Consider the following 25,268-nt stretch of genomic DNA (forward strand, 5'->3'; position numbering starts at 1 on the left):
GACAAAGTGGCGGACAAGAATCTTTTCTTTTTGACAAAGTAGTTTAATTATTTATCTTTTGTAATAATGTAACGGACTCAAGCTTGTTTGAAGTCCGAATAGTGTCCTACTTCTTATTATAAATAGATGTAAATTAGATGAAGGGAAGCATCACTTGAATGCTTGAACTATCTTCCCTACTATCTCTCTTTATAAAATCTTGGACCATTTTTTTAGTTGTTTATAGAATTGAACATGAATGGCACATTCATAATAATAAAATGGCTAAAATTCAATAAATTACTTTTTGATTTGGTGCTTTTACATTTGAAATATAAAAATATTTTATATATAAAAAAGTAACATTTATTTTATTTTCTTAGTATTTTCTAAATACATACTTATATTTTTATTCTTTTTTAATATAGTTGTATATCTGTTTAATTTTAATTGTCACTAAATTATAATCTTACAAATAATATGATAATAATATATTATAGAATTTATAAAGTTTGAGGCTTGGTTCGTTTACTCAAAGTAGCTCACAAGAGGCTTGGTTTGTTTACAACCCAATCTTGGACCATTTTTTTAGTTGTTTATAGAATTGAACATGAATGGCACATTCATAATAATAAAATGGCCAAAATTCAATAAATTACTTTTTGATTTGGTGCTTTTACATTTGAAATATAAAAATATTTTATATATAAAAAAGTAACATTTATTTTATTTTCTTAGTATTTTCTAAATACATACTTATATTTTTATTCTTTTTTAATATAGTTGTACATCTGTTTAATTTTAATTGTTACTAAATTACAATCTTACAAATAATACGATAATAATATATTATAGAATTTATAAATGTATTTAGATTTTATTTTAAAAATATTTTTAAATTTAATTTAAAATCTTAAAAATATAAAATTAATAATTTATTATAATCACAAAATATTTACTTTATCAAAAGTTTACAATAAACAAAAAATATTAATATTAAAAAAATTAAAAAATAAAACTGATGTTAGTCTGTATTCCACATCCTAATAAAATAATGATAATAATGATTATAAATAGGCCCAGCCCAATTAGCTGCTTGCTTGTTCTTTGAACTGAATAAATCAAGAACAACAAAGAAAAAGAGAGAAATTTTTTCAGAGGAAGCAATTAATTGGTACGTAGAAATCGAAATGAAATAAAAGAGGAAGCTCAGATAATTGAAGAGATAGAAGAAAAAGAAGCAAAATGCTGCGATTGAGGGCATATAGACCGAGCAGTGAAAAGATAGTGAAGATTCAGTTACATCCAACGCATCCATGGCTAGTAACTGCTGATGCATCAGATCGCGTTTCGGTTTGGAATTGGGAGCATCGCCAGGTTCTTCTTTTTCCACTTTTTGAACTTCAATTTCTATAAATCTTTCAATTTTTTTCGACTTATGTTTTTTTTTTTTCCTTAGCTTAATTGAGATTTAATTTTTGCATGAGAAGGTAATTTATGAGCTAAAAGCTGGTGGTGTTGATGAGAGGCGTTTGGTTGGTGCTAAATTGGAGAAGCTTGCTGAGGGTGAATCAGGTCAATTATTTTTGTGTTACTGTTTTACGTTTATTTCTGTTCACACCTTTATTCATTAATGTAATTTTCTTTTTTGAAAAGAGCTGTTTGGAATAAATCTGGGCAAAAATCATGTCAATTGTGGCATGATTTCATTTCTTCCATAATGTCTTTGTTTCTCTTTGAAAGAAATAAATTCTAGCAATTACAACCTTTCCCAACATGAAAATTGACTAAATATAATTTAGCTGAAATGAATAATTATTGCACCTTAGAATTTTTAAACACCATGTTACTTTTTGATTTTATTTTGTGATTTTATTTTTTCATTTTGCCATTTCATTGATTAGTACAATGAACTGGTAGGAAATAGTTTGGTAATTCAAGTGCTCACTTTTGTTTTATTTACTTAATTTGTCTTTAGCAGACATTAAAGGGAAACCAACCGAAGCAATGAGGGGAGGGAGGTACCACATTTTTCTTTTTCCTTATGTTAGAGAAAGACCTTAAGATTTTCTATGTGTTAATTGTGTCTTTTATTTATCTTTCTTGGAAAAAAAGTGTTAAGCAGGTGAGCTTTTATGATGATGATGTGCGATTTTGGCAACTTTGGCATAATCGTTCTGCAGCTGCTGAAGCTCCTTCTGCTGTTAATAATGTTTCCACTTTTACTTCTCCTGCCCCATCAACTAAAGGAAGACACTTTCTTGTCATTTGTTGTGAAAATAAAGCTATTTTTTTGGACTTGGTAACAATGCGAGGTCGTGATGTGCTCAAGCAAGAGCTCGACAATAAGTCACTTTTATGGCAAGTTCCACTCCAGAAATTCCATATCTTGTGATTTGCTTTTAATTCTTATTTGCTATACTCGCTGGTATAAATAGTTTGTCAAAATTTAAAGTATTTATATTTGATTTACTGGCTAATTTTCTGTGCTCTTATCATTTTTATGCTTATGTTTTTTTAAATTGCAATCTAAATTGATGATATCTGTCTGCAGTATGGAGTTTCTCTGTCGATCTACTGCTGGTGATGGCCCTTTAGTTGCATTTGGTGGATCAGACGGTGTCATTAGAGTTCTTTCGATGATAACATGGAAGGTTTGTGTTTTTCCAAAAAGTTGTGCTGTTGTGTTGCTATGACTGTTAAAGTATTATTAATGTTTTTATCCTAATATTTATTTCTTGCAGCTTGTACGTAGATATACTGGAGGTCATAAAGGATCGATCTCTTGTTTGATGACTTTCATGGCATCCTCGGGTGAGGTAGGTCTTCAGTTTTCACTGCTCAACTGATGTAACCCAGTACTCTCCTTGCAGCCAGCTTTATCATTAGATTCAGTAGTATGAGCTAGAGTATTTTGTAGCATTCTTGAGTAGGGTGCTTTAGAAGTGGGGCAAAACAGCTGATAAGTAAGTAATGCTCCGCATTAGGCTGTATGCTTTCTTGGAGGCTAAGTGTTTGAGTTGGAACTTGGAATTTCAGGATAGAATTAAAAATAGTTTATGCCTCGGTAATGCCTTTATAGCATGTTTTCCTTTATGATCATTATCTTATATTTATCAAGGACCATTCAAGATTGCGATTTACAAGAAACATTTGTTCTATAAATAAAGACATATGAATAATGGCCATTTCAGTAGTAAAATACTGAAAAAGGATTTCTAAGGACTTGTGCATGTTTTGGTTACTGCAGGGGTATAGTTTTATTAATCACTATAATGATACAGCGTTAGAGGGACATTGAGCAAGGGGGTTTTGTATGAAGACAAGGGTGTTCTATGTTTGAACAGGTCGTTCAGTTTCTGTACCTGTAGCTATTCAAGCTATATGACATGGAGTCAGAACTCTGCATTTCTGTTGATTGGTGCTATATTATAGGCATGGGGGTGAGTCCATTGGATGTAGCAAGTGAAACTCAGACAAAAAAGGAAGTTTGGTTGCTCTTGATATACAAAGTCTATTTGAGTGTTTGTGCGCATGAGAGAGAGAGAAAAGCTAAGACATAAGTCTAAGAGAAAGAAAACAAGGCATATTCTTTTCGTGACAATACAAGGAATTTAAGTTTTGAAGAAATTTAGATAGAAGATATATGTATTGTGGCACAACAAAATTCTGCCTACCAAGTTGCTAATGGTTTAGGACTTTCCGAGTTTGGTAATTATGTTGAAACCACTACAGCATCCCTTCAAAATCTTTCAGTTCAAAAAAAAAAGAGCACAGGCCTTAACTTTTTCTCAGAGTAAATTTTGTTTATAAACTGAGCAGGAATTCTATAATTTTTATCCACCTTCTGAATCAAGTGCAAGTTTCCTTATATTTGAATTTCAGATGGTTGGACCTTTGAAATGATTAATTCTATGGATATTGGAAATTGAACATTTCTAACACAGATATTGAGAATGTCTATGAGCTTATTTGAAGAAATTACTTCGATATGTAGGGTCTCATTTGGATAAAAATAGGGCTGCTCATATAAATGTCATTGCACAAAGGTGGTAGAAATAAAAAAATTGTGCAAAGTGAGAGAGAGAGAGGGAGAGAGAGAGTAAGAAATCTTTCATATTCACATTGGGATTGACATATACCTAGAATTGGAGTAGTTTTTCTAACGTTTTTGCAGCAATAGTTGAAAGCAAACCACACTGTTTATGGAGTTCATCAAACTAAATGCGAGAAATAAATATGGAATCGGAGAAGAGAGACCAATTCAAGGGAATACAAAAAGAAAGCCTTGAGTATCAGATATCACCAGGAGTTTCATGGTAATATTAGTTAGGCTAGAGTTGCAATGTTCGGAACATTTATCCTCTAAGTCGAAGGCATAACCAAGCTATTTACTGAATACATCATTCGACATAGCAATAATTTTTTATTTCTTTTATCCAGTTTATCTTGTGAAGGATTATTTAATCTTTTTTAAGCTATCTACCATTTATTAGATGTTTTTCTATAACATGTTTCATTAGAAGTTTGTCCTTGAATATTATTGTTTGATACCTTTCACATCTAATTGTTTCCCATTGTTCTATTGATCTGTGAAATATAAATATTACATACCGATTGCACATACTCTATTTTCATAATTGACTTAAAAATCATTAACTACTTATGTAATGTATTTGACTTATGTGTATAAATTTGGATTGCAGGGACTCCTTATCTCAGGTGGTAGCGACGGTTTACTTGTACTTTGGAGTGCAGACCATGGTCAAGATTCTCGAGAACTTGTACCCAAACTAAGCTTAAAGGTAAACTTCTATGTCTTTTCTTTGTACTCTTCTAATATCTAACAACTAATGCGGTAATTCATTCCATCATGTGGTCGTTCATGCATACCTATCTTGAAGCTATGTGAATACATTCATGACACAGTAGTGTATGTATACAAGGTCCCCATGATAATAGCTTTAGAAAAGAGATGCAATGATTCTTTTACTACTTTCTTTGCTGTGCAACAAAGTAAATGGTATCGCCATGTTAAAATGGCTTTCTTTTTAATTTTCCTTGGTATTTTAGAAATTGCTACGAGTTTTTCCTCCAATTTCTTTGCCAACTCTTTTACATGCATGCACGTGTTCAATATTTTTCCAATCTATGTAATGCAGATGTGATAATGCCTTTTCGTTGTAGATTTTGTAGATTGAGGTAGATATTAATTTTTTTAATTTCCATACTAGGCACATGATGGTGGGGTCGTGGCTATTGAGTTATCCAGAGTGATAGGAGGTGCTCCACAACTTATTACCATTGGTGCAGATAAGACATTAGCTATATGGGATACAATCTCTTTTAAGGTGTTGTACTTTGTGAAATAATTTAATTGATGAAGGCTCTGATTTTTATTTTCCTTGTTCGTCTCATATAGTTGTTTACCTAGCTTTTTGTTTAAATTTCTTGTATGCATATGTCATATGCACAGGAGTTGCGGCGAATTAAACCTGTTCCAAAATTGACTTGTCACAGTGTGGCGTCTTGGTGCCATCCTCGAGCTCCAAACCTTGATATATTAACTTGTGTCAAAGATTCACATATATGGTATAATTTGTCTCCTAATTGTGCTATTTGCAAATTTCTAATTTTTTATGATTTTAGCTTTTTGGGGGTATAGTTTACTGAGGATATATGTGTGGTGGCTGCCTAATAATAAATTAATTTGAACTTTTTGCAGGGCTATTGAACACCCCACCTATTCGGCTCTCACAAGGCCATTATGTGAGCTTTCTTCACTTGTCCCTCCTCAAGTTCTTGCACCGAATAAGAAACTTAGGGTACGCACTTGATTTTGGGCTCTTTGTCTGTAAAATTTAAGGGTAAAGTTTAAAGATTTACCTTGTGGTTTGATTGTGGGACGAAGAAATTTTTTGTATCAAAGGAGTATCATATGTTTTATTTTCTTAGCATTTTTTAGGTACACATTTATATTTTTAACATGAACCATTACTGACTTATGATTTTATAAGCAGCGAGGCATCTAACAATGCATCATATAATTCATAAATATATTAAAATTTTATTTAAATTTTATTTTAAATTTGATTAGAAAAATATATGTTTTAACAATTTGTTATAATCACAAAATATTTAATTGAATGCTAAATTACTTAAAACTACTTATTTTTAAAAAAATTTATGTTTCTACTAACATTTACATTCTAAAAAATGAGAAAAACATTGAATGTACCTAAAAATGCTAAAATATTAAAATACATGTTGCTCATTTAACATAAAAAATACATTTGTCCCCCAAGTGTAGAAGAGCCAAATCAAATGGTAGTTTTTTGAACTTTACCCAAATTTTAATTAGTTATCCAATTTCTTTGTTATCATATCGCAGTACTAGCACATTAAGGACTTCCAGTTGTTTTGGTTAGTGATTTGAGAGATAGGATTAATGTTCAAAACTTCTCCTAGAAGTAACCTTATCAGGGTTTAGGTCTTTTGCTTATTTCCCCCTTTCACTCCCTCCAACTCTCCCCTTCATTTCTTTAAGTTTTTTTTTTTCCCTCTTATATTAGTATAACTTAAGTGCCTGTCAAGATGCGATATAAGCATTTAGGAATTTATGTAATTTCTTGTTCTTGTTTTTAACTCCTGTTACTCTAGTATCTGATGCTAATTCTGTATCAACGGGCAGGAAGGTTCTTAGTGTGTGGTTCATATTAGTGTTCAGGTTGATGTATCTCTTGCTGTCTAAAATACTTTCAACAGGTTATGCTTATCTTGATCAGTTCTGAAATCATAGTATTGTTATGTCATTCAACTACTAGACTTTGTAGTCCATTTGTAGTGAAGGCCAACAATATCTTTGTTATTACTGCTGATGGTAGTATTCTTTTGTGAGTGATACTTGGTCTATAAAAGCTGTCTAATTTTGCTTTTTTACCAATACTTATTCCCAGCTTTGATGAATATGTAGATGGTTTCTTGGAGGAAAAGAAAAACGCTTTAACATTATTGGGACATCACTGCAGGTTTATTGTATGGTGGCACATTCTTTACAGCCACACCTTGTTGTTACTGGAACCAATATTGGTGTTATCGTTAGCGAATTTGATCCCAGATCTCTTCCAGCTGTAGCTGCTTTACCCACACCATCAGGAAATAGAGAGCATTCTGCTGTCTATGTCGTTGAAAGGGAATTGAAGCTACTAAATTTTCAATTGTCCAACACTGCAAATCTCTCTCTTGGAAGCAATGGCTCCTTATCTGAAACAGGGAAGTACAAGGGAGACTCATCTGAACCATTGCTTGTCAAGCAGATTAAGAAGCATATTAGTACACCTGTTCCGCATGATTCATATTCAGTTCTTTCTGTAAGCAGTTCAGGGAAGTAAGTTTCCTAAGTTATCTTTTAATGCTCTTGATGTTTTAGACATGGATGAACAGTTGCTATGATTTGTTTATTATTTCTTCTTTGTCCTTATGAAATATGAAGTGCTGAAAAGTGGAGCCATTTATCATTCTAAATGACTTTTGCTATGCCATTGATATGTTTTAGCTAGTTATTTCTTGTGATGTTTCAGACAAGAATGAATTCAGGTTGATTGTTATTCTTAGTTTTCTCCTTTTTGTTTTCATATAAGTGAAGCCCATAATCCTCTTTCTTACTCAAATAGCATGTGGCTATAAAAGTGGATCTACTTGTTTTGCATTTTGCTTTGTTTTTCATTGTGATTTTTCTGTGGAGCTATTATTGTCTTTATTCTTTCAATAGAGATTTTGGCGTTCCTTTCATGGAGCTGAATATCCTCATATCAGTGGAGTCAGTTTCTAACCACAGAATTCTCTATGCAGATATCTTGCAATTGTGTGGCCTGATATTCCCTATTTCTCTATATACAAGGTTAGTGATTGGTCTATTGTAGATTCAGGCAGTGCAAGGCTTCTGGCCTGGGATACATGTCGTGATAGATTTGCTATATTAGAATCTGCATTAGCTCCTAGAATTCCTGTAATTCCCAAGGGAGTGTCATCGAGGAAAGCAAAAGAAGCAGCAGCAGCTGCAGCACAAGCGGCTGCAGCAGCTGCTAGTGCTGCTTCTGCAGCTAGTGTGCAAGTTCGTATCTTGCTTGAAGATGGTACATCAAATATCCTCATGAGGTCCATAGGAAGCCGTTCTGAGCCGGTACATGACGTTCTTCTCTTGCTTTATGATATTCTAAAAATTCCATTGATTCTATAGCTATTTGTTGTGAAATTGTTCCTTAATCATGTGGAATAGGATTTCAGGCTTATTTATTTATGCTGAATCATTTTGTGCTTACAGTCACTATTTCTGCTAGTCTGCTGATATATTTGCATCACAATCATAATATTCAAGTTTTTCTTTGTATTTTTAAAAATTGAATATGAATGAAATTGATTTCTAGAGTAGTTAGGTGTATATATATATTTCCCTTGTTTAAATTGCATTCTTCTTGTACTCTTTGTTGATTTATTGAATACTTGAAAAATGTAAAAAGTCTTGTACTTTAAGTGACCTTTGGATTAAAATTTCACTTCCATGATTCCTCTTTGTGATTTTGAAGATGCTACTCTGAAAATTTCTTATGGACAGTTGTAAACCTCCTTCATGTTAAAAAGTCAGAAGACTGTATATGGTTCATGGATGTCATGTGCTCCATGTATCTTAGGTTGAGACTTTTTTGGTATGATCTTGCATGCATTAACCCTCTTGTAATCATGAGGAAAGTGTCTCAGAACAGATTTTGTAGAGTTTAAGTTGCTTATTTGGTTTACTTCTCTGTTTACTGAAACTAATAATAAGGGCCCTTTAACTGATTATGATCTCTTTTAGGTCATTGGCTTGCATGGAGGCGCACTGCTAGGTGTGGCCTATAGAACATCCCGGAGGGTTAGCCCTATTGCAGCAACAGCTATATCTACTATTCAATCTATGCCTCTGTCAGGATTCGGAGGTAGTGGTGTTTCTTCCTTTAGTACTTTTGAAGATGGATTTTCTTCTCAGAGATCTGCTACTGAAGCTGCACCACAAAACTTTCAGTTATATAGGTGAGAATCACAATTATTTTAACTTGCACATTAATATGTAATTTGAATAAAGACACATGACCACTAATATTGGTCCACTTTTCTGATGGCATTTGTTCACAAATCTGCTTAAATGCACCAATTTCCCAAATTCATGGGTGTTAATATAGCCTTGCTTTTGAAGAAACTCCCTTAGAAATTTCCCTTCGTATAAGTTATTGAAAAACTTGAGGTTAAAGTCTAAGATTATAGTTTCCAGTGCTTGCATCATCAGCAGTAGGTGATGCATTTATTTTGGATGAAATAACATGGAAAAACGATCCATCTAGCTCACCCCAATTAGTCTGGGATTAAGGCATAGTTGAGTCAAATTGAGTGTAAATGCTGTTCATTATTGTCCATAGATCTACTGAACATTTGCATCTTTTGTGACACTGTCTGTGGAATATAAAAGAACAACTGCATTCATGAGTATATTCTAAGTCCTTGTGTATTTATGTATTTCTGGCTGGAGTTTTATAGAACAGAAAAGAGTTTTCCAGTTGCAGACCTGCAGTGCTGTTAATCTATTTTATCCTCTCTTAATTTTGCAATGCACCTGGTAATACTTTGTTCTTATCCTCTTATGTGCTTTTGTTATCTTCTATGCTCATTATGCTAATAAAAGATTATTTGTCCAATGGAATGGCTTTATGATGTGGGGTGGCAAAGTGGGGTTGGATAAACTCCCAAAAAAGTGATATAGGTAGCAGTAGAATAATTTTTTTAAGGGATTTTGCCGGGATTGAATGCCGGTATGGTAAAACCAAAAAAGAAATTTTCTCTGTTTTGGTTTTAGGGTTTGTATGGATGATTCGTATAATTTAATTTTGAAAAATGAAAAACTGAACATAGGATGTTTAATAGTAAAGGTCTGATATGGTAAAATGTAAACCAAACAGTCTATTCAGAGTTTGTCTTCTTTGGGTTCTCTTTATAATTGATTCTGTTCGTGTCCGGGTTCAAAACCTACACCTTCTATCTCACCTGCTTTTAATGTGGATAATTAGGTCTTCAAAGGGAAGATTCATGAAATTTTTTACTAGTGAAAGTTTAGATAAGTTTTGGGTGAAATGACCGGAGAAAGTGAACCCTAAGAGTCTTATGTAATGACATTTAAGGTTAGGACATTACATGATCTGATGTATAGCTACAAGATTTTCAATTTTTCTATTAAGTATTTTTATTGGTATTTGGAAGTATTCAACTATATACTTATCGTCCTCTAAAATCCTTAACCTAAAAGGAGTTTTATTGTGCAACTTGTTCAGATCGTGAACTTGGACAAAAGAAAACTTTTTCCAATATCTATGATCAGTACGGATGAATAAGATAGAATAGAAGAATCCCCTTCATTATCTAAAAAAAAAAAAAGATCTACCATATTCGTTTATTGTGTATCAAATTTATGGTTTCATTGCTGCAGCCTCAATTTTCAATTTAAAACGAGAAAGAGTTTCCCATTGGTAACAAATGCTTATCCTTTAAGCGGGGGAAATCTTGTTAATCTTATTTAAATTAAAAGGCCAAAAAATATACCCCTACTCTTGCAAGAACGGACTAACAGGGTCAGCTAATTAGAGTATCCTCATAATTAAATACCGTTACTGTATAGACGGATCTCCTTTGTGAAAGACCTATTACTAGATAATTCATGGGTAGAGCCAAAAAGTGTGAACTGTACATGTTAACAATGATTAAATGATTAAATATTTATTATATTAAATGATTTGGTAAAATCATGATGTTAGGAATTTTAGACTGCAGAAATGAGAATCAATTGTCCAATAGTTATCTGGCTTCCTGACACTACCATGGTACTCTGATTTGGAAATTACAACCTGGATCTGTACTTCAGCAGCCCGGGCTGGCTTGGTATGCAATCCAGATTTTAGAAACTGGAGATCCCATTTTTGTTTCCGAACTTTTTCGTCAGGTGTATTTTTAATGACAATAAAGGTGCCAAAGAAGAAAAAGAAATGATTATTTTGATTGGGAAACAGATTTTTCCACTGGATCTTGTGAGTTGAGGGGAAGGCATTTTGTGATTTCTTATAGGATTTGATGGAGTGGAAAAATGAAAGAACAGAGTCTCGGAACTTGATTTTTATCTAAAATGTACTATGACTTCTGCTGTATTTAACTGGTATTTCTGGCTTTGCTCTCCCCCAAAAACCAAACAACTTTATGCTAGTTATTCCTCTCCTCCTTTGCACTGTTGCTTAGCCTTTCAATACATACTCATAAAATGCTCATAAATATTACCTTTTTCAAATAGGTATGTTATATCAAAAGGTTGCTTTCTTGCAAAAATGTTTTACCTCAGGCTCCTAATCTACATCTAGTTAGTTATGTTGAACACCAAAGTATGTGTGCTGTGTGGTACATAATTTTAATTTTTGTAGTAACGTGCATGAATATATATTGGAATTTACCTGATGGTAGACAAGATCTAAGGCTTTTTGATCCTTGTTAACATTTTATTAAAGTTGTATTTTGCAGTTGGGAAACTTTTGAACCTGTGGGTGGTCTACTGCCTCAACCAGAATGGACTGCATGGGATCAAACAGTTGAGTATTGTGCTTTTGCCTATCAGCAGTATATAGTCATATCTTCTTTGCGTCCTCAATACCGATATCTGGGAGATGTTGCAATTCCTTATGCTACTGGTGCTGTTTGGCATCGAAGACAGCTTTTTGTGGCTACCCCAACTACCATTGAGTAAGTCTTGTTGTTTATTAATACTTTTATGTTCTTAGTTGGATTCCTGATTTATATGTTAAAGCTCTATAGACTTCATATTTTAGATTTCTGATATTTTAGGAATTTAAACATTAATTAGTGGTGCTTGTACTCTTTAGGAAAAAATAAGGACGAAGAAGCTCAATTGTTAACACATTTTATACAAATTCTCCAATAATTAGCTGGTTTTCAAATGTAATGTGCTAAAATGGAGCATAAGACAAACAAAAGTAATATGCAACACTAGTCAAGGGTTGTGAGATATTTCATTAATAAAGACAATTCTGATTGTAATATGTGCTAACATGTGCTTTAAAGAGAGATAAATCTGTGTGTTCGTGTGTGTGTGTGTATATATATCATAGGATTAACCCATATTTGGCCCTATGGACTTTTATTGTTTTCGGGTTTGAGTCCTTGCACTTTTATTTCATAACATTGGGTCCTTATACTTTTATTTTTATGAAATTTAAGTCCTTTATTGACGGAAGGTATAAACTGTGTTAACTTTGTGTGCAAAATATGCTATTATTTGGTTCCTATAATTTTTAATCTTAATTATCAAGTCCTTAGAACTTAATTTTTAACCAATTAAGTCCTTAGTTATTTTATTAAAAAAAATGTTACCTAACACACTAAAATTATTTAAAATTAATTTAAAGTTTAGTTCAATAATTTAGGAATTTGACTAAATTATGTACTTTATCTAAAAATAAAAAGTAAAATTTTTTGTTATGAGTTATATAATAATGAAAATTTTAGAAATTTGTTTTATAATGAATATTTAAATTTCATAACATATATATAAATTAATAAATTTTTTATTTGGTCATTATTGTGCATATATTTAATTAATAGATATGAGATTTGACTAACGTCCTAATTGAATATTTCTATAACTAATAAGTTCTTATTAATATATTTATCATTTGTCTTAATATTTATTATTTGTTAAAATTAGAGTCTTTTTTTATAATTATCTTTTTATAATAACTTATGTCTCTTTTTGTATTATTTCATCTCTTATTATTATTAATTAAAACATTATGTTTTAGTTAATATAAGTAATTTAATCTTACAAATTAGAATTTTAATTTAAGTAGATTAATGTTAAGTGGAATCATTCCAATTAAATTAATATCACCAAAATAAAAGTATAGGGGTTTAGTGTTATCAAAATATAAAAAATATAATTTTTAAATCTAAATTATAAATGAGTTTTTTATCATTCTTATAAATTAAAATTTAAACAATAATTTGTAGGGGTTAATATCACCAAAATAAAAGTATAGGGGTTTAGTGTTATCAAAATAAAAATATAAGGACTCAATCTCAAAAAATAAAAGTACAAAAATTTAGTAAAAAGAATTTAAAAATTATTTCCACATGCACTAATAGCACGTGTAATACACGCTCCTAATTATCGTTAGAAAAGAACTTAGATCTCATAAAAATAAAAGTACAAGGATCTAATGTCATGAAATAAAGGTGTAAGGTCTCAAACCCGAAAACAATAAAAGTACAGGGGCCAAATATGAGTTATTCATAATGTGATAATATCATAACATAGTGCAACAATAGCTGTGGATGGATAAATTTACTGATAGGGCTATTTAAATCTTTAGTTAATTAGGTTAATTAATCTCTTGTTAATTTAATTTATAATTTGTATAATATAAGTCTAATTCTAGAAGTCCGACTCTATAAAAATTTTCAATTATTATATATAATTAAGTCTAATTCTAGAAATCAAACTTTATTAACACTTTCAATAAGTAGAATTTTATTAAAAGAACATAAATTTCTCTATATTCTTTAAACTTAGTATATATTTGAAATTAAGATTTCAACAAGTAGGTTTTACAGATAGATTTACTAGAAATTAAGGATTTTGTCATTATCTTACTATAAGTGTCTATGATGCTAAATTTAAAAATGTACATTTTTTTTTAATATTTTATGAGTGATAACAAGCCAAATAATTAATATTTACGTACAATGCATGTGATTAAAAAACTAGTATATATAACAGTATGAATAAGGGGAAGGATAAGCAAATTTATTAAAACGCTCCTATAACATTATTACAAAAATGTACTTATAAAATAGGGTTATTTTGGTAATATATTAATTAAATTCATATGAAATAATATTAAAATTAAAATATTAATGTGCTACTTCTTAGGATAATTAGAAAATAAGTAAAAGGAAAGAAATATGCTATCTTTTAGCATACGAATCATTATTTAATTAAAAAATAAATAATTTACTATTTAAAGGTAAATCTATAATAAACCACAAAAATTTAATTTGTTTACAATATATTTTTGTTTAGGATACAGAATAATGGCTAATTAGGAGACTTTGAATATTTACAAGATTAGATTAAGAGTATTGATTTACAATATATTTAGAATAAGAAAAGATGAAATGTTTAAAAAAAGTATTTTGCCTCGACCATATAAGAAATATCGATTTTGTTTTTATTTTTTAAAATTTATAATAATGACTGTAGTACATGATAATGCATGTGTTAGTAAAGCGTTTGATTTTCTATTACTATTTTGATTTTTTTAAATATTAATTTCATAATGTTACTAATGATTGCAGTTCATGATAATGCCTATTTTAGTTTATTAGTCAATATCACATATGCATGTATTATAAGATTTTTAATGGATTTATATAATAAAAGAGTCATACTTGAAGCACGTTAAAAAAAATTGGTAAGAGACTACAAAGAGAGGGAGCAAAAGAAAACACAATATAAGCAAGTAAGATGGAAAAATCATATCAACATATGAAGGTGTAGTCAAAGAAGGTATCATCTCCATACTTTTCTTTTATGTATAGCATAGATATGTAATAGTCTAAATGTAATTGTCAAGGCATGATATAAATGCATCCAATATCCTACTAAGTAAAAAGAAAAAGAAATTTTATCAAGCCGAAAAGGCATGTGAAAAGAAATTTTATCGAGCCCAAAAGGCATGTGCCTGAAATTTATTCTTTTAAGCTGGAACCTAAGAGTTCGGTTGAGTGTCTGTTAACTGGTGCCGGTACTCAGGATATCCTTGGTGAAGATATTACCGCCCCTTACGTATGAGTTGTGCCTTTGACAATTATGCTACTTTTGTTTTTAGTGCTCGTTTTTGGTTTTGAGAACATTTAAGCAAAAGGGTTACTCCTCTTTCAAAGCCTTTCCTCTCCTTTATCAGTTTTCAGTCCTTTATAATGCTTTAACACCAGTTTCTGCACTTTGGAAGGGACAATTTTTTTGTATACTTTTGTTTTTTTCTCTAGAATCTTAATATTAGAGGTGAAGAATTTTCTCTCCTTTTAGGATATGAATTTATTTAGATTAATCTAACCTTTGGTATATGCCCATAAATAACTTTTGGAACAATTTTTTTGCTGGTTCATTTTAGATATCTAGGAAGGGTGAAAAAGAAGTTTCTTTGGCAGTGTTTGCCGTGGTCTAGTTGGTGCAAGATATTTTCAACACTTTTAACATTTATTTGCACCATTAGTCTTGGGCAATTGTTTCCTTTTCCTCTTTTGAAATTAATCTTCTGAGGAAGCTCTTGATTAGAAAATTAAAATAACAAATGAAAAGAGAAAACTTAAGCTCAGCTTTATATGGCAAAAACTTGTGGACAATAACATGCTGCTGGAAGCAACTAGAGCTACTTCTACTACAATCTTTTCCTCCTTTTATGGCCTACTGTCTGAGGGCAAAAAGATACATAGCCATTGAATTCCACAAACCATGTAATTACAACTGCTTGGTTTCTGTGAATACACCTCCATCATGTGTTCAATTGTTATAATTCTTTCTCAAGTTCTTGAGACTTTATGCTTTGGTCATTAATGCTCTTTGTTGTTAGTCTTTTCTTCTTTATTTTCTTTTTTAACCAAAATAAATAGATTGATGGTTCACTTTTGCATGTACTACATAGCATGGTTATGTTTGGTATATCATTATTATTTAATTTTCAGGAAATAAAAAGGAAGATGAAGAAATATAATGTGCTGCGTTTTTTTAGGTGTGTTTTTGTAGATGCTGGAATTGCAGCAATTGATATAGAAACGAGAAAAATGAAGGAGGAGATGAAAATGAAAGAGGCACAGGCAAGAGCAATAGCTGAGCATGGAGATTTAGCCCTAATCACAGTAGAAGGTCCCCAAAGTGCTTCACAAGAACGAATAAAATTAAGGCCACCTATGCTACAGGTTAATAGTCCACGGCTTAACTTATATTTGTTAATATGGATGGTGTGCTTTAGTTTGTTCAGGAAAGGAGCTGGAGAGAGAGAAAGGAGAAAAGAGGAAGAGAAGAGGAGGGGAAAGGGAGGGGGGAAGAAAGAAGAGAGGGTGGGGAGTGAGAGAGGGGGAAGGAAAAAACAAAACCCTAGGCATTTGCACAATGGTACATACATTCGAACAGTTAGAATTTAAATTTTAATTGGTATTTGGTGATAGTTGCCAGAAATGTTTGATCCCAATTTTCTGTACTTTATGATTTTCTTGCTAGGTAGATCTTTCACATCCTAGATTTGGCTTGCTTGATGTTCTGGTTGGTTATGTTTGTAAAAGATTAAAACCTACTTCATACTAGATTCCATGGTCTAGCCAGTCAAAAATTTACTGAAGGGAAAGAGAGGATTACATGAACCAGAAGTTCTAACTTCTTTCAAATTTTCCAAATTAAAATGAATTGTTTAATTAGGGTAACTAAACCAAGCCAAGCCAATCAGTATGTTTTGTGTTATAAAGTAATAGAAACTATATAATATGAGCATGCCCAAAGTTCAATCATTATACCCGGCGAAAAAAGTATATAGATACATTTAGAAGCTAAACACAATGTAAGAAACAAATAAATATGTCCAATATATTTCTATGACTTTATTTTACTATATAATATTAAGAATTAGTCTTAACATTTAACAATTAACTCTAAGTTTTTCTTTTGGAAATCAACTCCAAAATTTACTAACTACACATGTCCACATGAATGATGCAAGTTTTCTGGAAGATATTTATATTGTAATATTGTTTGCTCATATATTGCTTTCCTTTCATTGTATTTTCTCAAATCAAACTAAACTGTTTTAGAACTGTCTGGGATATATTTACGTAAACTGAACTATTTCGATTCTAAAGTAAAACAAACAAACTAGTTTAGTATCATAATGTCCTGTTTGGACTAGATAATGTACGCCCTCTATCAGTGTAGAGATTCATTATCTCTACCTTCAATAAACTTAAATAGTTTTATAAATGTGAAACGAGGAAATATTCAAACTATCTTTGTTATAATAATACATATATTATGTAGCAAACTGAATAAGTTTAGATGGGATAATGGTGTAGTTGAGTTGGATTTTCCAGGCATTAACCTATATTTTAATATGGTGCATTATATCTGGAAAACAAAAATGGCGTACTATATAGTGATGATTGGATTCTTTATTGAATATGTCATCTTTACTGAATTCTTTGGCTTAAATTTTACGAAGTAATTGTGCAGTTTGTTCATCTTTGAACCATAAATGATGATCTGGTTAGAAGAATTCATCACCTTCCACCTTCTATAAATGCATTTCTTTTCAGGTGGTTCGTTTAGCTTCATTTCAGCATGTTCCTTCTGTACCACCTTTCTTGACACTGCCAAAGCAGACAAAAGTTGATGATGGTGACTCAGCATTACCAAAGGAGATAGAACGGGTTAATGAAATAGCAGTTGGTGGTGGAGGAGTGTCTGTGGCAGTCACTCGTTTTCCAGCAGAGCAGAAACGACCTGTTGGACCTCTAGTAATGGTGGGTGTAAGAGATGGAGTTCTTTGGCTTATAGATAGGTAATAGAATGATCTTTACTCCAGCGATTTTTTTATCTAGTTAAAAAGAAAATCATTTTAAATCTCATATTAAAAAATGAGACATAAAATTTTCCACTTTGATCTTTTATGATTCACCTTCTATTTATAAGCCACTCGCCTGCTATGGTTCGTGTTATTACTATCTAATCTGATGTTTTATCAAGTGCACAAAAACTACTGTTTTAGTTGTAAATATCAAGAACTATTTGAAGCATTTTTTCCAAACCCCATGAATATTAAATTATTAACAAAATCATGAGGTGGTTTTGGAATGATAACATTCATTTGTAACATTAAGTTTGTTTGAATTTTACGTATAAAGTAAGTTAGTTTGAATATTATGTAATTTGGTGACCGACATGCTTCCTTTTGACCATATCTTTGTCATGTGTTTATAATACACTTACTAAGGAGGATATTTAACGATTTTGGATTCTCATTCACTATTTCTATTAGATTAGGATAAATTGAGATGGATGTACTAACTATTTTGTGAACATTCAATTATATAGGGAATTCTTATTACATTTTAATGCTGAAATAAGTTGAAATTTTGTTGACTGTGAAAATATCAGTGTCTGATAAATATTTAGAATCATAGTTTGTGGCTTCCAGGAATTTCTTTAATCTCCAAGTCAGTCGGGCAGATTAGGGAAATTTTACTTGGGGATTATGGTCCAGTAATCCAAGATTAGAAATGATGATACAATATAGAGCATTTCAACCAAATTTTCCTCTTATACATGCAACATCAACCAATCTACTAAGGGGGGCATTCAAGTAGTGCATTTAACAAGGTCAATTAGTCTTGAGTAAAACCAAGTTGAAATTTTTTAATTTTAGGGGAATAATTTTGAATTTCATCTTCTATTGAGTAATACTTTTTTCAGAGAGTGGAATGGATAGGAAGCTTCTTGTTTCATAATGGTCTGACTTTGGACTAGTTTGATTTCACTCGTATCGGCAAGCATGTTTCCTTCCTGTTATTGGATTTGACCCCCTGTTATCACCTTCCTGCTTACTTTTAACCTAGCTGTAATTGCTAAAATTTCCTCATCATTAAGATTATATCTATGAAGCACCAACACTCCTAGGGGGTTGCCATATGCGTGTTGGACACTCCGAGGACACTGACATTCCATGGGGACATACTGTAATATGTGTGGGACACGCCAAAGAGCGTGTCTTAATTTTTAACATTTTTTTTCAGGTGGGAACACACTTTGCAAAATTATGGGGCAAATTTGAAAAACATGGGGTCCTTTTTGAAATAACTTTAAAATTAGTGGGTCAAATTATAAAAACATAAAACATAAAACCCTAGCCACACAACCTTAGCCATTTTGTACTTCTCTTTCTCCTTCGATGAACCAGAATTTGAGTCATTGTTGTTTGTAGATGAAGTGGGAGAAAATGAAGAGATAGAAAATATTTTAGAGTTGTAGTTTAATTTTTATGAATGTTATTTATATAAGTTTGCATTACAATAATTATCATCTTCTGTATATATATATATATATATATATATATATTAAATTTGTTGTGTTCCCCCGTATCCGTATCTCACTCTTTTAAAAAATGTTGTATCCGTGTCCGTTCTTCATTAAGTTTGGAGGATGGGAAGCAGGAAGAAATTGAATTTTGAAACGTTATGGCTAGGTACAGAATAGGAGGGAGATGTACTTAGTCTATGTTGTTTTCAAACTTCAAATCCCTACACTTTCCATCCTCCTAACCAAACATAGCCTAAGAGAAAGCATAGCTGCTCTTGGCTTTCAAGGAAGCAGAACAGCTGTTGCAAAAAAGATTTTACCAAGCCCCCTTTAAAATACTGCTGTAACAGCCATCACTAAGATTATCAAAGCTTGAATATAAGCGTTTTTACAATGTAACTCTCCTAATCTGCTTCTTGTCTTTGATGTTTTTGTTTCGATATTCTACCAAAGACAGATAAACTCTTGCTTTACATCATTTATTGCTTTACATAGTCTTCAGTAAATAGTTAAGATAAATGTTAAACATGAAAGCCATTTCATAGCGGTTGAAAATAATTTGGTATTAATAAGGTAAAAGAATGTTTATCTCTTAAATTGTCAAAATTTAGTAGAGCAGTAGTATTGTAGCACTTCTGGTAAATTCCGTCAAATTTGCGCCATTTGATTCAACTTGCTGGTTCTAGTTTAAATTCACATTTATGATGGCCATAACCATTGAATATTCAAATGCATGTAGCAGCTGTTGAACATCACCTCTACAGCTTTCTAATTTAGCTAACGATTATTGCTAAACTTTCCTCATTAGTATATGGTGCTACCTGTCTGCCTCTAAATTAGTTTATATCACTTCGATTTTCATATCTTCTGCTGCCTTTTCATCTGCCTGTTGTACTAAATCCATGCTAATACATAACTGCCAATCTGTTAATAAGCATGTGCCATTAAATATTACCAATTTGAATGGACCTCCTTTTTCAACATTAACTTCCTTGATGGTATTCTACTTCTGCTTCTGATTGATAGCCATACCATTCTAACTGCTATTGGTTTCCTTGATGAGATTCTGTAATGGTATTGGTTTCCACATTATTGTTTGATTATCATACCTGAATGTTTAGTCTTTCCCCACATCTCATGCATGCACCTCCATCTCCTTCTTTTTTTTTTTTTCCCTTCTGTTATGGGTGGTTTCAGAAATATTTTTTCTATATTTTCTGGACAATATTGAAGATGGGAAAAGAATCCACATGAAAAAGATACAAGTGGTATTTAAGTGGAGAAGATTGGGCCTCAAGTTGATTGGTTTTGTGCAAGATAGGTTCCAACCCACTTATAAGGTCATGTTTGTTAAGCCCAACATTACCAGGCCTCCAGAGTTTAACATAGTTGATGATAGGAGATTATTGTAACCAAGATATGTTTACCATTTTTTATCTTAATGAGATTACTTGTTTGTAGTTCCAAGTACTAAAGCTTGAAGTCTGGCTTTTTGGTTTGTGTTTTTGAAAGGGGCAATTTATTTACCTTCAACTTTTTGTTGCAAAAATGTCATGGCTTATTATGTACTCAAGAAAAATTGATTTGCACAATCTCTCTTTGTTAGGTATATGAGTGCGCATGCCTTATCCCTAAATCATCCCGGTATTCGTTGCCGGTGTCTTGCCGCCTATGGAGATGCTGTTAGTGCAGTGAAATGGTACTTATTCTTTCAACTTTCTATCTTTCCAATTATTGTGGATAAAATTGGTACTGATTTCTTGTTATATAACCAGAGTTCTGTGTAATTTATGATCTTTCTTATGCAGGGCAAGTAGGCTTGGTAGAGAACATCATGATGATTTGGCGCAATTTATGCTAGGGATGGGCTATGCTACTGAAGCCCTTCATTTACCTGGAATATCTAAGAGGTCTGCCATGTGTACTGTAGTTTCTTTTTTTTTTCCTGAGTTAGGAGCACAATGCCTTTTCTCTTGATAGATTAAACTGTTTAGTGCATTTGTTATCAAGCATTTTTACGTTCGTTACAAATATTTGTCGGGTATATCATTGCTATATGTGAGCATGTCTCTGTCCTTCTATACAGAATTACATTTTTGGTTTATTCATTGGGCCCCTCTGTATGTGTCAGATGCATATATTGTCATGATAATCAATTAAAATTCTAAAATGTGCACTATTTTTTGTGCATTATGAGCATTTATTGTTGCAAGTTAATGCATGCTTTTTTTGTTTGGGAATCTAATCATTTTAACCATGTCCTTTTAGGTTGGAGTTTGATCTAGCCATGCAGAGCAATGATTTAAAAAGAGCACTTCAGTGCCTTCTTACGATGAGCAACAGCAGGGACATAGGGCAAGATGGCACTGGGCTTGGTTTGACTGACATTCTGAACTTAACGGCAAAGAAGGAAAATATAGTTGAAGCTGTTCAAGGAGTGGTGAAGTTTGCAAAGGAGTTTTTGGAGCTCATTGATGCTGCAGATGCCACTGCACAGGCTGACATTGCTCGTGAAGCTCTTAAGAGGTTAGCTGCTGCAGGTTCTGTAAAGGGAGCTTTACAGGGTCATGAGTTAAGAGGACTTGCTTTACGCCTGGCCAATCATGGGGAGTTGACAAGGCTAAGTGTATGTAGCCACATTGAATTGTGCTTCTTGCATCTCTTAAATTGTTTGATGCATGCTAGGAACTTCAAACATATATGTTTATGTAGTCGGGCCCATAAATTTTTGATTTCGTGGTAATTCATTAAACTGCAAATATGATGCAAACATTCAGTCATTCTGCATCTATTACATGCTAATTTTTTAAATTAGACTAATGCATCCTAGGAAAGTTATCACAACAGTTGGATATTTAACCATGTCATTCCATGCACTATAGATTGAAAAAAATGATGTCAAGAATCTACAGGTAATGTACTATATAGCACGTGTATCATCTGGTTAAATCCATAGAATGTGTTTTCTCTGGCACATGCATTGCTTTATTTATTTATATGTTTTGGTGACCACTGGGGGCAATAAAGGTTGGAGGCTGGGGCTTAGAGTTTGTTGTAATCAGTGATAATCTTATAAATTATCATGGGTGGGCTACAAAGGCTCACAAAATGATACAAAGAAGCTCTGAACAATTAATAACCATAAAAAGAAGTAGATGGACACAATGGATGTGCAAAGATCTGTCAGTTTTTCATAATTGGAGAACAGTATATTAAACTGTTGGGCATGGAGTTCTTTTCAATGTGCTAATTTTGCTGCAAAGGAGAAATTTGGAGGTTGTAGATGGAGAGAAAGATCTGTTGGAACTTAGCTTCCATTTATGAATCTTGAAAAACAATTTCTTCAAAGAACCATGTTCTGGGGAAGTTGTGGTGCTGATTCCACTTTACAATTATCAGTGAAAAATTTTCTGGAACTTGCTTGGTAGAAACCATATACATCCTTCCCTAATGGTCTGGCTGTTGTTTGATATTTTCTGGCTCAGGGATGGGGTTGTGTAAACTTTGCCTTTTTGTTTGATTGCAAGTTGAAGCAGTCATAGAAGGGAAGTTACAAAAGGAGTAATATTGAGACAGGACAACATGTTAGCTAGATGAAATTGATGTCATTCTTAGGTCTTTATATAGTATATATGAAGATAATCTGAACTCACCATTTTGTTAGAGCCATGTCAAATTATGTTCTACTTGTTTTATGTTTTTATATGTATCTTCAAGATACTTTCTTTTTTACTCTTTGTAGCTCTAGTCAACTTCCATTAAAATATTATTAACTTTGAGTCTTTAGTTTTAAAGAAATGATTCACATTTGATAGCATGGGAAACGTTATTTAGTTCTTTTTTCCCATTCGTTGAGGAATATTTAGGAATCTTTGAACAGAGTGATGCTCTGTAATGTTTGATTATAAGGATGGGAGGAAGCTGCATTTGTAATAGAGAAGCACACATGATTTGGCTTTCACAACAAAGCTATTATGTATCAGGAGGAGAGGGAAAGTGGAAGAGATGAAATGCTAATTATATGATTGTATGACTAGAAAAATATGGCATAATTGCCATGAGCAACAATGTTTTGAACATTTACCTAACAAGTCTTTGGACATAATGTTGGTGCAATTTGTTTTGGAATTTATTACATTAGCTGTGGAAGTGAATACATATGTAATTAAATTTGTTAGTTCTCAGATATGAAATTATCAAATGGTACATCAAACTGACATGGCAGAGATTTACTCATTTTGGTATCAATATTATATATATATATAATATTTTTATTTTTCTATCTATTTCTTATGATGTATAATTTATGTATATATACTTTTAAAGATGGTTGCATGCATGACTGCAGAGTTTGGTGAACAATTTGATTTCTATTGGCTTGGGACGTGAAGCAGCATTTTCAGCTGCTGTTTTGGGAGATAATGCTCTCATGGAAAAAGCCTGGCAGGACACTGGGATGCTTGCTGAGTCTGTACTTCATGCTCAAGTATGTTTTTCTTTTCTTCAATTTTTTTTAACACCAAAGTTGTTTAAACCCTGAAATGAGAATATCTTTTTGCTTTCCTATTTTATATTTAACAAGCTGTTCCTGTATGTCTCCAGGCTCATGGGCGACCAACACTTAAGAACTTGGTTCAGGCATGGAACAAAATGCTACAGAAAGAGGTTGAACACAGTCCATCAACCAAGGCAGATGCTGCAACTGCATTTCTTGCTTCCCTTGAGGAGCCAAAGCTTACAAGTTTAGCAGAAGCAGGGAAAAAGCCACCAATTGAAATTCTTCCTCCAGGAATGCCATCGCTTTCTGCCTTTATTACTAGCCAGAAAAAACCCACTCCTGCCACACAAAGTTCACAGCAGCAACCTGGCCAGCCATTGCAAATAGAAGGACCTCCCCCTGCTAATTCTGAAACAATAACTGAATCTACTCCCATCACAGCTACTGAAACGGCACCAGAAAATACACCTCAGAGCTCTGCACCAGAAAATGCACCTCAGAGCTCTGCACCAGAATTAGAAACTGCTTCACCCCCATTGGAAGCAAGTGAACCCAATGGTTCCGATGATAAAACTCCTATCTCAACCTCAGGGAGTAATCCAGATCTAGCCACTTCAGGAGATAATATCCCACCAACATCAACGGATAGTATAACATCAACAGAGATACAACCTCAAATACCAAATAACCAGGGAACAAAAATTTCAACTATGATGCCCTTGGGTGATGATTTCATCTGAATTTCATTAACAAAGGATCAAGCATTTCAAGTACAATCCCTATGAGTGATGCTCTTATTTGAATTTCAAGTTTGGGACCTGTTTGAGAGCAGAATGCCATGGAAATTCCTTAATGATTCTTTCACTTCCAAGGAATTTTGTATGTAGACATTAGTCTGTACATGAAGAGAGCGTGGTGTATCATATTAGTTTTGCAGCGAGTCATACACGATTACATATTTGGGTGTTGATTAGGTCTTGTATCCTTGTATGATTTACCGGAGTTGTTCCAAAGCATCAATTATTCCATTTTCGAATTTTACCATGATGGTAGAAGGCGGAAAATAGCTTTTGATTTAATGGTATTCAGGTTTACATGTTTGTACTACAATGCAAAGCTCTTTTCAGGTACCTGTTTTAACCTTGAAATTGTCATGCTTTCTTCTCAGAATTAAACAAGTTTGCAGATGTTATATTCTTTCTCCCTTTTTAACAGCACATACGAGTTGCAAGATGAGTTAATGTACAAAGAAAAATCATTTGTCAATTGTACTTGGCCAAGTTGGTCTTTCATTTTGCTCTCGTTTATGTGATACAGGTTTCTTGAGCCTTCTAATTGGTGCTATTTTCTAGTGAATTGGTCTAATTACCAGCAATACTATAGTGGATCCACAGTAGAAACAACTGTAATGGAGTTTTAAGTCACAAGAAGCTCACAAGTTTTTTCTTATATACAATATGTTAAATCTGTTGGTTTTGCCATATCAAAAATTTGCTTGGAGTCCATCAAAAGTTTTTGAAGATTTCATTTATGCACAATTTGCATGCAGCATCCACTAATCCATGACCTGGCGTGAACTCAAATTGC

At 32.5% G+C, this 25,268-nt stretch overlaps 1 protein-coding gene across 3 annotated transcripts; it reads left to right on the forward strand.

Annotated features, from left to right (window-relative positions):
* The first annotated feature begins 1,077 nt into the window (after nt 1–1,077).
* On the forward strand, nt 1,078–24,791 carry LOC8262807. 3 transcript variants are annotated; one of them, XM_015720528.3, is made up of 21 exons: nt 1,078–1,356; nt 1,470–1,554; nt 1,958–2,000; nt 2,095–2,340; nt 2,534–2,633; nt 2,724–2,798; nt 4,686–4,784; nt 5,214–5,330; nt 5,456–5,571; nt 5,705–5,804; nt 7,008–7,366; nt 7,831–8,161; nt 8,834–9,048; nt 11,569–11,787; nt 15,855–16,041; nt 17,425–17,669; nt 20,790–20,882; nt 20,992–21,093; nt 21,452–21,809; nt 23,532–23,669; nt 23,786–24,791. In XM_015720528.3, exons 1-21 carry the CDS (start codon nt 1,225–1,227, stop codon nt 24,419–24,421), a joined length of 3,996 nt encoding a protein of 1,331 aa, XP_015576014.2. In that variant the 5' UTR covers nt 1,078–1,224; the 3' UTR covers nt 24,422–24,791. The 3 variants fall into 3 exon arrangements, with proteins under 3 accessions (XP_015576014.2, XP_002521175.2, XP_015576015.2); XM_002521129.4 differs by having other exon boundaries at nt 1,961–2,000; XM_015720529.3 differs by lacking the exons at nt 1,078–1,356; nt 1,470–1,554; nt 1,958–2,000; ... (1 more) ...; nt 2,534–2,633; nt 2,724–2,798 and adding an exon at nt 2,832–4,298.
* The last annotated feature ends 477 nt before the right edge of the window (nt 24,792–25,268 follow it).

The sequence above is a fragment of the Ricinus communis genome, chromosome 6, assembly GCF_019578655.1.
Source record: "Ricinus communis isolate WT05 ecotype wild-type chromosome 6, ASM1957865v1, whole genome shotgun sequence".
Classification (NCBI taxonomy): domain Eukaryota; kingdom Viridiplantae; phylum Streptophyta; class Magnoliopsida; order Malpighiales; family Euphorbiaceae; genus Ricinus; species Ricinus communis.